At 48.5% G+C, this 15,268-nt stretch overlaps 1 protein-coding gene across 1 annotated transcript; it reads right to left on the bottom strand.

Annotated features, from left to right (window-relative positions):
• Positions 1-524: 524 nt before the first annotated feature.
• Positions 525-10,537, bottom strand: LOC133372750 (titin-like). Its single transcript, XM_061601810.1, has 8 exons — positions 10,511-10,537; positions 10,189-10,291; positions 8,808-9,031; positions 6,521-6,752; positions 6,224-6,417; positions 3,742-4,518; positions 1,986-2,363; positions 525-1,955 (listed from the first exon to the last, which is right to left on the bottom strand). The coding sequence occupies exons 1-8, from the start codon at positions 10,535-10,537 to the stop codon at positions 525-527; spliced, it is 3,366 nt and encodes a 1,121-aa protein (XP_061457794.1).
• Positions 10,538-15,268: the final 4,731 nt, after the last annotated feature.

Genomic DNA, 15,268 nt, shown 5'->3' with positions numbered 1-15,268 from the left:
GGGTTACGAGAATAAAATGGGGCTAACTTCCTGTAAATCATCTAGTCTGAACCACCCCAGGCATAGGGAGCTTTTGGCCCTCCAGATGTTGCTGAACTACATCTCCCATTTGCCCCAGCAAGCATAGCCAATGGCAAGGGATGACGGAAGTTATAGTTCAGCAACTTCTGGAGGGCCAAGGGTTCCCGTCACATGCTCGACCCCCCCAGACTTAAATTCCACCCATCATGCAATTAGAAAGTCTCTCTTGCAAGCGAGCTCACAAGGTAGTTTTAAAGGCGGAAACCACAACGCATGGATGCTGGCCAGTATGGCCCTAGACCCTCGGTGAGAAAGGGAACGCACAAGCAAAACACAGCCACTGTTGAAATGATGTTCCAAATCATCTCTCTTATTTCACTGAGCCCCAAATCTCTCTCTTGGTGATGGAATACCCCAGGCGAGCCTTTGAAGTGAAATTCACAGCAGTCCCCCAGCGTAGTGGGTTCCAAAGCATGCATCCCTGCCCATACCGTGTCCTTGCTTTATTTGTCTTCTTCAGTGCAGCCTTTTGGGTCGTAGGCTTGCTGGATTTCCACTATGTTATACCTCTCCGCACTCCATTTGCCAAGCTGCGGGCCCGCCTCCTCTTTATGGCTAGAGTCGTCATCACAACCTTTTGGGTCATAAGCCTGTTGGATTTTCAGAATGTGCCACCCTTCCATTTCCTGTCTTCCAGAAGGTTGGGCCTCATCCTTCCCGGTAGAGGCTTCACCATCACAACCTTTTGGGTCATAGGCCTGTTGGATTTTCAGAATGTCCCACTCCTTCCCTTCCTTTTTGCCAGACAGTGGAGTCATCACCACAGCCTCCACCTCCTCCCTGCAGGGAGGTGCTTCGTCATCAGAAAATGTAGGCGCGTATGCTTGCAGGACTTTCAATATGCTCCATTCCCTCGCTTCCTGTTTGCTGGGCGGTGGGATCACTTCCTTCTCTCCTCTAGGAGGTGGTTGCTCATCACAACCTTCAGGAACATAGACATGCTGCATTTTCAGGATGTTCTCCACCTCTTTGTCAGAAGGTTGGACCACTACCTCCTCCTTGCCCATAGAGCCTTCGTTGTCGCAACCTCTTGGGTCATAGGCCTGCTGGATTTTCAGGATGTTCACCACTTCTTTGTCGGAAGGTTGGACCACCTCATCCTCCTTGCTGGAAGATGCATCCTCATCACAACCTTTTGGGTCATAGGCCTGTTGGATTTTCAGGATGTTCCACCCCTCTCTCTCCCATTCGCCAGAAAGTTGGCCCTCCTCTTTGTCCTTATTGGTAGAGGCTTCCTCGTCACAACCTTTCGGGTCGTAGGCCTGCTGGACCTTCAATATGTCCCACCCTTTCATCTCCTCCATGCCAGAAGATGGGATCTCCACCTCTGCCTCCCTGTTGGAAGGTGGTTCTTCATCAGAAAATTTTGGCGTGTAAGCCTGCAGGATTTTCAGTATGTTCCACTCCCTCGCTTCCTGTTTGTTGGAAGGTGGGACCTCTTCCTTCTCTTGTCTAGAAGGCACTTCCTCGTCACAACCTTTTGGGTCAAAGGCCTGCTGGATTTTCAAGATGTCCTCCTCCTTGCCAGAAGGTTGGACCACCTCCTCTTTCTCCTCCTTGACAGCCTCATCATCACAACCTTTTGGATCGTAGGCCTGCTGGATTTTCAAGATGTTCTCCATTTCCTGCCCGTAAGGGCGGCCCACCGCCCCCTCTGCCTTATCAGCAGCAGCTTCGTCATCGCAACCTTTGGGATCGTAGGTCTGCTGGATTTTTAATATGTTCCGCTCCTGCAGCTCCTGTTTGCCAGAAAGCCAGACCTCCTTTCCTGAAGGCGTTTCCTCGTCACAACCTTTTGGGTCGTAGGCCTTCTGGATGTTCAAGATGTTCCACTCCTCTGCCACCTGTTTGCCGGAAGGTGGGGCCTCCTCTTCCTTCTTTCTGGAAGCTGGAGCCTCCTCTACCTGTTCTTCCTTGGTGGGAAGCAGGCCTTTCTCCTTGAGGAACATCTCCCCTTCCGCCTTCAATTCTGGGGTTGGCAGGTGGTCTTTCAACCACAGGAGCGCTTCGGGGCTTTGCAAAGCATACTCCATGAGTTCATCCATGGAGCCCTGAGCTTCAGCCATCATCTCAAAGCTCTTGTTCAAGAGATCGCCAGAGAGGTCCCCAAGATGGTGGGCCGAGGCAAAATCGGCATGCAGCTCAGCCATATTCCGGCAAGTGTGGTACAGCTTGTTCCGCAGATTTTCCGGGAGGTCTTTCAGGTTTGCCAGGAGGTTCTCGTACGTTCCCTGGAGATTTTCGGTCAGGTTTAGGGACATTGCCAACGTTTTGGCTTCTATCTGTCAAAATAAAAGGATATCCTTTCAGATCTACAGTTCACCACCACCACCTCTGTCCACAAGGACTCTGCCATCAGCCACACCAAATAGAACTCCGTCCAGCTAAAAAATATTCTCACACACCCTGGGGGGGTCAAACGCCAGCCCTAACAGGCGGGCTGTACATTGCTTCTACAAGATGCTCAAGTTGGCACTTTGGAGGCTCTCCAAGCAGGAAGAAAATCCCATACTGGAGAGCTCCCTGTAAGGATGTCGCTCTTGGTACGCCTGATGTTTCAGCCTGACATTCAGGGCCCAAACAGATGGGGGGACAGAAACATCAGGTGTCTCTGATTTTTGACTAGGGCAGCTGCAGACTGAGGGGGTCTCACAAAAGCTGCTACAGTGCCGAATAGAAGTTTGCATCATGTTCATGTTCTCCCCCATTGGGGAATGATTTTGGTCGAGAAAATGGAACGACAAGCAGTGAAATCCCCTTCTTGAGCTGTCTGCTCTGATCAAAATGTCGAGCTATATTCTGCTAACAAATCCTGTCACTGCAAGGATGACCGCTAGGGTTAGGGTTACTTCTCTGGGGAGTTGGGGAAAGCTCTATAAAAGGTTCATGGGCTATGCAGGGGGAGAAGGCAGCCTACTTCCCTGTTGTGCTAGCGGTAATCCTAGCACTGATGGGCCCCCGACTTAGCACTATGTTAGATACAACCTGTTGCCTCCATGGGTGTTTCTCAGACAAAAGGGGGAAGGCTACCTCTGCAGTGTCCCTTAGCGGGTTTTGGAGGTCACAACTGGGTCCACCGGACAAGGCAGCCCCAAAGCTATTTTAGGCCTTAAAGAAAGAAAGAAAGAAAGAAAACATCTCTTCTCCCTACATCAAAAACTCCTCCATGCAGACAGCTAGCTCTTCAGAAAGCTTGCATAGCTTAGCATTCCCCTTGATATGCTAGCTTTCCCTAGGCAAGGAGTGGCTTTCCTTAACTAACCTCTCAAGTGTTGTTAAAATTGTGCAGAGGGAGCCCTTTTGTTCGATAACTCTATTTCCCAAGATTCAGATTTAAGGGTTCTTTTCCTCCCCAAATTAAAATTGGAGGGACACTACATTCTTATGCTAGAAAAGGGTTACTTTTCAGAGAATCTGAGGGTTATCTCATCAGTGAGCGTGTCTCTGTAGGAGTTACTGTTCTGGGAAGTGCCCACGACTGGAAGTCGATATCAGTGACTCATAGAGAGGCAGTAAACTTAGGGCTCACAGGCAATTTGAATGTTCCAATTGGTATCTCACGGCACAGTAGTACGCCAGGGGCACAGTTTAAGAATTTTTGGGAGAGCCCTAGGACTTAAGAAGGCAACACAACGGCTTTGAATTCCATGAAAAAGTTACTTCAGAGACAGGGCTGTCGTCGTCCTCTTTCTGCGCTCGCATCCTTAGAGTGATCTCGTCCTCCTCGTCGCAACCCGGTGCCGTTAGTGTGATGTTAGCCACATCTCTGTGGATGAGGTCTGTGGGCGGCTTCTCTACCTTCTCTGGCCGGCTGATTGGTGTGGGCGGCTTCTTGACCTTCTCTGGCCGGCTGATTGGTGTGGGCGGCTTCTCTACCTTCTCTGGCCGGCTGATTGGTGTGGGCGGCTTCTCGACCTTCTCTGGCTGGCTGATTGGTGTGGGCGGCTTCTCGACCTCTGGATGGCTGATTGGTGCAGGTGCCATCTCGACCTTCTCTGGACGGCTGATCGGTGCAGGTGCCATCTCGACCTTCTCTGGACGGCTGATCGGTGCAGGTGCCATCTCAACCTTCTCTGGACGGCTGATTGGTGCAGGTGCCATCTCGACCTCTGGGAGGCTGATCTCTGCAGGTGTCTCTGCCATCTCTAGCCGGCTGATCTCTGGAGGAGGTGTCTCGGCTTTCTCTGGGCGGCAGACCTCTGTGGGAGGCACCTTTGCTGTCTCTATCATGGTGCTCTGCGCAAGGGGCTTCCCGATTTCCTCTCTCTCAATCATGCTGCTCTGCGCAAGGGGCATCCCAATGTGCTCTGGCTTGAAATCTTGCTTTTCCCTGATAAAACTCTGCCCCTGTCTCTGACAATACTGCACAGACAGCACGCTCATTTGTGCATAATGTGATCCAGTATCTGGGTCCGCACCTTGCTGCACCTGTTCAATCTGGGGTTAGCCATACAAATGGGGAGGGGAAGGTGGGAAGAGAACAGAATAAAAAATTACTCATCGGGTGCTAAACAAAAATGCACAGCACAGAATCCACGGCACCATGAAGAGCCCTGCTGGACAGTGGAGACTCCAGTGTCAGTGGGGCAGTAAATCCACTATGGGTTTTCGTCCGAACTTTTAAGGAGTTGTCCAAGGTGGACCTCCTTGAAAGTCGACTAAAACCTCACTGGCATCAGAGGCACCAGTCTCCACCGCTGCCAGCTCAGGCCAGTGGCCAATGTAGGCCAGCACCGTGTTCTTACAGGGAGCCTTTGGGAAGCCCATAAGGCAGATGCGACTGCAACAGCGACACTCCCCGCTTAGGAGGCTGACAGGGCACATGTCTTCCACCCTGGCTGAGCCCTGCACTGGGGAGAAATAACGCACAGCAGTTTTCTTGTGAATGCTCTTTTAACACTTCTTTGCAAGCTTCTCCACCCTCCAGTTGAAATTTTGGAAAGGTGGAATAGAGAGCACCAGCAAAGCTGGAATGGATCTTGTTGCAGGGGCTTCCACCCACACCGAGAGTCGACTGGTTTTCTGGCATTCCCTGGGGAGGTTATAGAACATCCATCCTTGAAGGTTTTCCAAGGAAGGGTGGAGATTCATTGAAAGGGGGAAGCTTTTTACAGCAGGTGCAGGGAACCTTTGACCCTCCAGATGTTTGTTATTTGATTTCTATCCCGCCCTCCTCCCAGCAGGAGCCCAGGGCGGCAAACAAAAGCAATAAAGACACTTTAAAAGATCATAAGCACAGACCTTAAAATACATTAAAACAAAACAACTTTAAACACATTTTTTAAAAGCTTTGAAGACATCTTTAAAAAAAAGGTTAAAAAAATATATTTTTTAAAGGTTTTAAAACATATTAAAAAGCAATTCCAACAGACACAGACTGGGATAGGTCTATTTCAAAGGCTTATTGAAAGAGGAAGGTTTTCAGCAGGCGCCACAGAGATAACAGAGATGGTGCCTGTCTGATATTTAAGGGGAGGGAATTTAGTGCTATAACACTAAAGGTCCGCTTCCTACGTTGTGCAGAATGGACCTCCTGATAAGATGGTGTCTGCAGGAGGCGTTCCTCTGCAGAGCCCAGTGATCGATTGGGTATATAAGCGATAAGACAGTCAGGTATCCTGGTCCCAAGCTGTATAGGGCTTTGTACACCAAAACTAGAACCTTGACCTTGGATGTTGAACTACACTTCCCATCTGGGAACTCTAGCCCTGTGAGGAGGAATAGGGTCTCCTAGCAACTCAGCACCCTTACAAACTGCAGTTCCTAGGATTCTTTGGGGAAACTGTGGCTGTTTAAAGTGGCACGCCACCATTCTGAATTTATACTGCAGAGGGGCCCAAGACTCAGATATTAGATATATTAGATATCAAATATTAAAGCAGCCTTTCCCAACCTGTGAGTCCCCAGATATAGCTGATCTACAGTTCTGGTGATTCCTGACTGTTGGCCCTGCTGGTTTGGGCTGATGTGGATTGTAGTTCACCAACATCAGGGGACCAAAAGGTTGGGAAAGGTGGTCTAGGGACCACCATGGTGGACGTGGAACTCTGACAAAAGGGTAATCCAGCCCCCTTTAGCAACCTCTGAAGAAGACATTCCCCCCACCACAGACGGAGGTCATGTAAGGAAGATTTGGGCATACCAAATCCAACGTCTCGTGGAGCTGGCAGAGGCTCTGCTGGGTATTCCGCCTGGCCAGCCGCAGCTTGCTCAACGCCATCATGTAGGCCCGTTGGCGGAGTTTGCTGGACAAATCGCTGATCCTCACTAGGCACGCTTGTATCTGGTGGTCTGTGCCGGAATCATCTATCTCCTCAACAGCCCTCTTCAGATTGCCTTGCGCCAGGCAGGAGATAACGAGGAGAGAGTATGAGAGCCAGAGCAACACTCCCCCCTCTCCCAAGCACCTCCTCTCCAGGTGACCCAGCCACAGCTTTACCTATCTCCTCCTCGGTAAGGGGAAGGTAATGATCCATGAGTTCCTCCGATTTGTCTAGCAGCCTGTCCACAGTGCGAACAAACAGCTGGCACACCCTGCAGTTCATGATGCTGTGCGGCTCGTCCAAATCGCAGCAGGCATCCTCTTCAAGGCTCTCTTTCAATTCTCTAGCAAGGATGCTCACTTCTGCTTCCGCCTCCGTCAAGATATTGGCTCTCATTTCTCCCAGAACCTAAAGACGAGAGACAGAAGCGATGGATGCATTTTCAATCAATCAATTGGCTTGTTTAACAATTATTATTAGAGTTATGAGTTGCTCGTTACCTAAAAAAACCCTCAGAGCAATTTACACTTAAAAACAAACACATTAGACCCCAAACTATGGTCCACGGACCATAACCGGTTCACAAGTGGTCCGCAGCATGTCTGAATTTGTGGCTGATGTACGGAATTTTCATACTGATTCTCAGTGGCGTCGTCGTTGCTTCTTAGATTATATTTTCTTCTGTTACCATCTGAATGTTATGGAATGCAAATTGTGCGCAGTTCCCTGCACCCAAACCCAGTTCAGATGCATGCCTGAATCAAGCCGGACTGACCTTCCTGCACATCAGCTGATGCGCAGTAGGTCAATCTTGGTCTTCTCCATGCATCAGAAGCTCTCAACAACCAGCTGTTTTGGATGCTGTGCAAGGGGGCTTTGCAAGTGCTTTTTGGCCAGGTTTTGCCTTTACTTGCCCCTACTTGATGCAATGTGCAACACCAAACACGGTGGGCAGGTGGGCATAGCTGGCCCCAAACGGCCTGGCAGGCCAGACGGTGACTTGTCTGGCTTGTGGAGCAGAGGTTTTCTACCCCCGATTTAGTCTTAGTTGCAAGGCTGAATTTTTTGGGGGCAGGGGAGTGCTTGATCCATGGTTCCCCACCTGTGGAATGCAGTCCATAGTGATGTCCACCTGGTGCCTTCATTGACATCCTTTTGGTGTCAGGTCAAGATGTTTCATTTTTCCCAGGCGTTTGACAGACTAAGATGTTTGGGTTTTTTGTATTCGCGTGCTGCCAAAGCTTTCTGTGGCTATCTGGGGGTGTTTTATTGTTTTGTTTATGTGGTACAGTATATTTACTTTGCTTTTTAACAATGTCATAAGTCCCTTGGAGACCTTCGGGTAAACAAGCGACAACAAATCCAAATAATCATACAGCCTGGCGATTATACAATGGATGGATTCGCGTTCTGAGCCCTTGGTAGGGGTGTACTCGAATCCCGCCCAATTTTGGATTGGTACCAAATTTTCCATTAATTTGCTTATTCGCTATCGTTGCGGATCAGATTTTTATGTAGCGATATTCCGTGGCTATTTTCAAATATGGATTTTTTAAAAAGCCAGTGTGGTGTAGTGGTTAAGGTGCTGGACTACGACCTGGGAGACCAGGGTTCAAACCCCCACACAGCCATGAAGCTCCCTGGGTGACCTTGGGCCAGTCACTGCCCCTCAGCCTCAGAGGAAGGCCATGGTAAACCCCTCTGAATCCCACTAACCATGAAAACCCTCTTCATAAGGTCACCATGAGTCAGAATCGACTTGAAGGCAGTCCATGTCATTTTCAAGCTATCAATATTAAGAACGATAATTTCATCACTGCTTCCCTTCATTTATTGATATTTTCCTTTCAAAATATTAATATGTTTGATAATAATATCAAAATGTTAATGTATTAACACCAATATTTTCACAAGGGAGAAAAACTGATTGGTAAAAGCAACGGCTAGTGGACAAAGAACGAGCTCCCTAGCCTTTTGCTTGGTCAAGTGTCCTGTGGGGGACCTGCTTGGCACGATGGCAGCAATAGCAGTGTTCCAGTACCACTGCCATTTGAGTTTCCCACAATGCACCAGAGCAATGCTACGTGGGAAATGAACATGGCAGTCACTCCGCAGCACTCACACTACTAGAGGACCAGTTATTGGTAGGTGGAGGGCCAGTTGTTCAAGCCTGCCACATATTGACACTGGGCTTGTGCCGGATTGCAGCCTTTAAAAGGTTGCAGCTGAAATGCAGAAACTAAGCTTCCCCTGAGGAATTTCTGCATGGCTGGAGACCATTAAAGGCACAGGATTAGGGCCTGGGTGTGGGTGGACGGACTTTGCAACCCTCTGTCCATTCCACACACCCCAGCTTCTGAACTCCTTCAGCGCCTTCAAAGCAACACTTCAGGATCCCAAAGAAGACGGCAACGGAACATTTTTTTTGGCCTTGGTCACAAGTGACTCGCGGAGCCAACCTACCCGCTCGATTGCAAAATTGGCCTCATCCGTCAGGTTGTTTGGGGACATCCCTTCCAGAGACGGTGGAGGGACGGTCAGGTCTCCAGGGATCCTCTCTGAAAAGATCTGCTCCGTCCTAATTTCTGGAATTATCATGGATGATGCTGGCGATGGCTCTTCAGAATTCCATGCAACCTCCTCCAGTATCACATCTTCTCTGCTGCTATCCTTGGAAGGCAAACTAACTGTTGGGGAAAGTGGCATTTCAGTGCACCTTGAAACACAAGCAATGCTTGTTTCCGTGAGTAACATCTTTTTTAAAAAAGCATTGGCAGATCGAGGTGGGCCCTACCACACCCACCCATTCTCCATTAGGGACGGATGGATACTTCTGTTTTGGTACTTGTGGTCCCTTGTTTTTCCAGTCTTAAATACAGCGCTCCATGTTTCTGCAGCAATTGGCAATTTTTAAAAAATCCCACCAGCATTTCTCCTAATGGACCACTTTTTTCCTATGCAGTTTTGACTCTCCAAAAAGCAATTTCCCCTAATCTAGTGCATTCCTGTCTGTTACTTTCACCAACATGTTCTTCATTACGTGTGCTTTCTCCTTAACACACACATTCTTGTCAGTACTGTTTGGTTTATTTCCTTGCTGGCAGAGGTGACAGTATGGAGGACAAGTTGCTGTGCTTTATAGTCTTGCCAGGATGCTTGACTAGATGGGCTGTTGGGTTTGTGTTCTTAGGCTCAGGGCTGTAGTCATGCAGGGTTGTAGAGGGGGGCTCATAGACCCATACTTTTGGGGGGAGAAGGGTCCCAGCAGGGTCCTTATGTACAAACCAATCAGAATGAAAGGGGAGTGTGGTAGCCACTCAGAAGAATGGCTTGGCTAACAACATGCTTCCTGGTCCTTTTGTGCTGATTGGAGCCAATCAGAGTGAAAGGAGGTCAGTCGGTCATTGAGAAGACTCTTCTCAGTAGCTAGTACACACCTCCCCCTTTCATGCTGATGGGCTCCTAGGATAAATGAGAAACGAGGGTCACGGCAAGGTACCTTGGTCCCCCAAATCCAAGACCCACACTCAGCTTCATTCCAGAATTCTTAAAAATCAAAACATTTCTGGCAATGTTTAGCCCTCAGAGACTGAGAGAGATTGAGCAGGGGGAGAGAAGCCTAGGCCCTCAGCAGTTTCAGTTTGGTCCCACAATCCTGTAATTGCAGAAGAGAGAGTGAATCCAGCAGGCGTGGTGTGACTATCAGAAAGGGACCTGGCCTTTCTGAATTTGCAACTGATCTGGCAACTGTGGGGAACAATGGTCGCCCAGCATTTTGATTTGGGGAAAACCCACAGACCCTGCCTGCTCTCATGCCCCACTCTGCCCCCTTCTTCTTACTCACACTCTTGCTCCAGGTCTTCCTGGTCCAGAGAGAGGATGCTGGAGTCCTCATCCTTTAAAGACACCAAGTCCCCGGTGAGGCTGTCAGCTTCCCTCTCGCTAAGCTAAGAAAGACAAGTAATGGATGTATTAGGAGATGTCTACATGGCAGTAGAGACAGGTGGCTCTGATGCCTGTGGGGTAGTGAATCCACTCTGGTTTTAGTCTGAACTTCCAAGGGGCTGTTCCAGGTGTTGAAGCCCTTGGACATCTCCCTGAAAGGCCAGCTTTCAGCACTGGGACAGTTCCTTGGAAGGTTGGTCTAAAACCCAGAGCGGACTCACTGCCCCACAGGCATCAGAGCCACCCATGGCTACATGGTACATTTCAAACTGGTTTCCAGCCTCTGTGCCTGACATGGCTCCTCCCAAGCAGTGACCAACAGCTGCCCTCTGGGTGCAGTATTAACAAGGGCAACAGTAACATAACTTTATTAGACCCCAACGTAAGTCACAAATAAACGCCGTGTGGTCTGTAAACGGCCATGCTCAACACGACAACCTTGGGAGTCTCTTTTGTGAAGGAACTCTTGGCAGCAAAGCCAGCGTCACATGGATTTAATTCAGCACGAAAAGTTTTCTCCTGGGTGGAGAGAGGCAACGGAAGCGGGTCCCTTAGGACAAATGGGGGCACCGCCCCACCTGCCCCCACCTCCTGCCTTTTGTCCTTACAGCCTGTCTAAGGGGCAGCCCTGCCTCCCAGCTTCCGCTTCCTCCTTAGTGTCAGTTTTGCCCCTTGTGGAACTCAGCCAGGGAGGAGGACGGAGTCAAAAAGGGTTCTTAATTTGTGTAACGTATGGAATCTTGTGACAGCCAGTTACATCAGCTCCAGAACAACAGTAACGACCTCATACTGAGTCAGGCCATTGATCTGCCTGCCTTAGTATTGTCTGCACTGACTGGCAGCATTTCAGACCATGGCCAGTCCCAGTGCTCCCTGGAGATGCAATTGGGGATTGAACCTGGGACCTTGTGCATGCAAAACAGGTGTTCCACCACAGAGCTGTGGCCCTTCTTGGGATGTAAACGAGTTCAAATCCGTTTTGGAAGCTGAACCTTCTGATTGAGAAACCTTTTCTCTGGAAACGTCGCACAAGAAATCCAGTATCTCCCACTAGATGCTTCCCTCACATTTGTAAGCAGATTCTTTTCAGCCTTACAAGCGAAAAACTTGATTTTAAAACTAAGAGAAAATGAAAACCACCGGTTCCTGGGCATGGTGAATTCGACGTCTGGTGCAAATTGCTTGCATGAGAGAGTGATGGAACACACACACACAAACTTCCAATGCTTTGCCCTTAATCTAAGGTATGTGATGCCTAGCTGTGATAAAAGACACTTTGTGTCTCTGAGCACGGGCAGAGTTCTTATTTGCAGCCTCTCAAAATACCTGGTCTCGGTGTCGCACTGCAGAAGCGTCCGTCCGTTCGATGCCATCCAGGGTCGGGTGGGGGATCCCGAGACAGGATGAAAGGGAAATGAAACAGGCGGGCAGTTAGACTGGTCATCTTGCAGCCTGCAGGAGAACCTCAAGGGCATCTAGTCTACCTGAGGGGGAGATCCTCCATGGAGTCTCCAACTTCCAGTCCCTTTGAGTAGATTCTACCAGCACTCTTTGGAGGAGGGGCTTTTTTCACTGCCTGCTTGAGGGGGGTGCTTTTAATGATATGGTACAATATATTTATTTTTGTTTATAACAGTGTTGTGTGTCGCTTTGGGACAAATACATCTAATTAGGGGGTGTGGGGTGTGAGGGAAGAGGAGGAAAGCTTTCTCTGAGGCCGCCAGCTCCTTAAAAAGATGGAATTAATTCATCAATAAGATGTAAATATATTTGCATTTATGCGCTAATCCTCAATACGGGTGCTGGCGGGGGCAAGGGAGAGATATTAGGAAACTGGCCTTATAGCAAAGTCTGGCCATGGGCCCATCAAGCTTTGAGACTGGGGGCCCTTGTCAACTTGAGGGCAGCATTCTCTCATTAGCAGTCTTCCAGGAGCCACACGCTAGTGGTGCGCAGGGCCAAAAGCGGATGGAGCGACAGGTGTGATTCTTACCATTGCACAGCGAAAGCCTCTACGCACAGATGCACCTGTCTCTGCTCCTCCATCTAGGGCTGTGCGCGCAACACCTTTAAAGCATATGGCTTCTCCCCAAAGAAACTTGGGGACTGTAGTCTACCCGTCACAGAGCTCCAGCACCCTTAACACAACACAGTTCCCCGGATCCTTTGGGGAAAGCCGTGTGCTTGAATTGTATGGTGTGTGCGCGCAGCAAGCAAAAGGGTATTGTCACAATTCTAGGATACATTTCTAGGCTGGCCAAAAATGCTCTGAAGGGGGTGGTGCAGAGCAAGGCCGCTGAGGGGTGCAGCCTGGGTTGAGCCCCCAAGTAGGGATGAGGGGGACATTCAATTCAGTTCACATCTAAAGGAGAGGGCACCACATCCACACCTTCCAAAACACCCTTCAACCTTTGCACATTTCTAAATTTGGCAAAGCCTACGGCCATACTACCCTGAACAAGCCTGGTCTCAGAAGCTAAGCAGGGTCAGGCCTAGTTAGTACGTGGATGGGAGACCACAGGTGTAGTAGGCTTAGAGGAAAGCAATGGTAAACCACCTCTGAATACCTCTTACCATGAAAACCCTACGAATACATATATATATAAAAAATTCATCAGGTCGCCATAAGGCATACGGCGACAACAAAATTTGGCAATCCGGTTCAGCAGCCAAGTAATGCATACAGAAATGCATTATACTAGGGTAAAGTGTGGATAAAAATGCATATTTTCATGGAAATAGCAGGGTGAAGATGCATTCCATTTGGGAAAACCATTCTGCAAAAATGTGTCTATTCAGCAAAACTGCACACAGATATACATAACTGTATATTAGGAGACATTTGTGCTCAAATGCCAATGAATCTTCATGAGGATATTTTAAAAAAAATAAAAATACCCACTAATTTCTGCAGAAATGTGGAGAACTGAATTTAAGACTGGAAATACGAGGAACATAGAGAACCGAAATGGGCAGATTTAATATTTATTAAAAATGCATCCATCCCTAGATGCATCCATCCCTAGTTCCAAGGGCCAGACAGAAGGGAGTGGAGAGCCACATTTGCCCCACCTCCCCCAGGCTTCCTGATCTAGCCCAACATCTCTCCAACCAGTTCTGGCTCAGCTGCAGAGAAGATTTCCCATTCCTTCTCTCCTGTAGATTCTGGGGACTGAACCTAGACCATTGGCATACAAAGCGGGTTGGTTCAATGCCCTAGCTGCAACCTTTTTCAATACTAACGGAAATAAAGAACTTAATCATTAGGACGGCAATGTTCTGTCGTCAAAGCATTTAGATTAATTGGCTTTAAACCAACCAACCTATTTTGATTGACTATAAAGGTGCTCTAATTAATTGTGTAGCAACAGTTCTCTGGGGCAGGATTAAATCTTGTTGAGTTTGGAACTTTAACTTGTCTGTGCCTGGACAACGCACACTAGCCTAAACTATATTCACCGGCTGTGTGAGCACCATACATTTGAAGCACGTGGCTTTCCCCAGAGAATCCAGGGAACTGTAGTTTACCTCTCACAGAACTGCACTCTCCAGCATCCATAAAAACTACAGGATTCTGTGAATGTGCTTTCATTGCGTTCACATTCTAATGCAATAAAATGCAACATCAGAAGTAACAAAAACCCAGTTAAAAATCAATAGTGAACACAATGGATGCACCATCTCCTGTCTTCAACCACAAATCCACAGACGTGCTGCAGGCCAGCAGAATTAAGCTCGTGGGCCACTGGTGGTCCACAGGCCACAGTTTGAGAAGCCCTGGCCTATCCTTCACATTGGACGGCCCCGTTGGCTTCTAGTATTTTGAGGGAGGGACAACACCCTCCCATTTCTCCACACCATGCATAATTTTATGCACCTCTGCCTTGTCCTTTCTTGCCTTCTAACACAAACGTTTCTTAGGACATGATAACTGCACATGCCAACATTCACATTGTACAGATACTTCCCCAGTCGAGAGGTAAACTGGGGTGTCCTTTCCCCTCTCAAAATCACAATGCAAAAGAGAGAAAAAACGGCCCCAGATTGCTGTGGGACTCTTCCACTCACTCTTAGCCATGATCTCCGTGCACCGGCCTGGTGGAATGGTCTAAAAGGTGCCCTTCGTTCATGACAGCATCTTCCCTCGTTCCATGGGGACTTGGGGCCCAAGATACTCCGAGCATTCCATGCAGCTGTTGTGAAGTACAGTGATGTCACAGACAGCTAACACTGGCTCACTGCAGTGACCCTACCTCCCAGCAACTGCCCAGAGACTTGAGGGAGGGACATCACTGGTTATCCTTAAGGAAGCTGATTCTGATGGGATATTATATTAGTTGTTTTGTGTGGTAGTCCATGCTAGTCCTACACAGATTGGACTCATGGAAGTTAATAGTCACGCCTGCCTGAGGTGCCTTCTTTTCAGTGGGCATTCTCTGAGTAGGACTTAGCTGAATACAACCCATTTCTTATTGGAAAGGCCATAGCTCAGCGGTAGAGGATCTTGCTTTGGATGCAGAAGGCTCAGGTTCAATCCGCAGCATCTCCAGGTAGGGCTGCGACAGACTTCCTGCCTGAAACCCTGGAAAGTGGCTGCCAGTCAGTGTAGACAATACTGAGTTAGATGGACCAAGAGGTCTGACTGAGTGTAAGGCACCTTCCAACATGTCTCCTGTAGTTTCATTCATATTCTAAAATCATGTTATTGATGACCATTTTCTATAGTTTTAAGATTTCTCCCTGAAAGGAAGAAAAAAATTGAAAGAAAACATTGGGGCCATAAGGGGATTGATCAACGGTGGCTGTCCTGGGTAATCCTACCGTTTGTTTTGGAGGAAGCCTGAAAGGAGCAGCAGTCCTGGAGATTTATATACTTGCACGTAGAAACTTGTATTAGTTGTTCATGTTCTAATGGATCGCTATCCTTTTACTGTTGCTTGGGTTCTTGTGACCATGTCTTTGTGGCTGTTGCATAGTGT

Source organism: Rhineura floridana, chromosome 18 (assembly GCF_030035675.1).
Source record: "Rhineura floridana isolate rRhiFlo1 chromosome 18, rRhiFlo1.hap2, whole genome shotgun sequence".
In the NCBI taxonomy this organism is placed as follows: Eukaryota; Metazoa; Chordata; class Lepidosauria; order Squamata; family Rhineuridae; genus Rhineura; species Rhineura floridana.
Note: the sequence above shows the minus strand (reverse complement) of the source record. Positions and strands in the feature narration are given on the sequence as shown.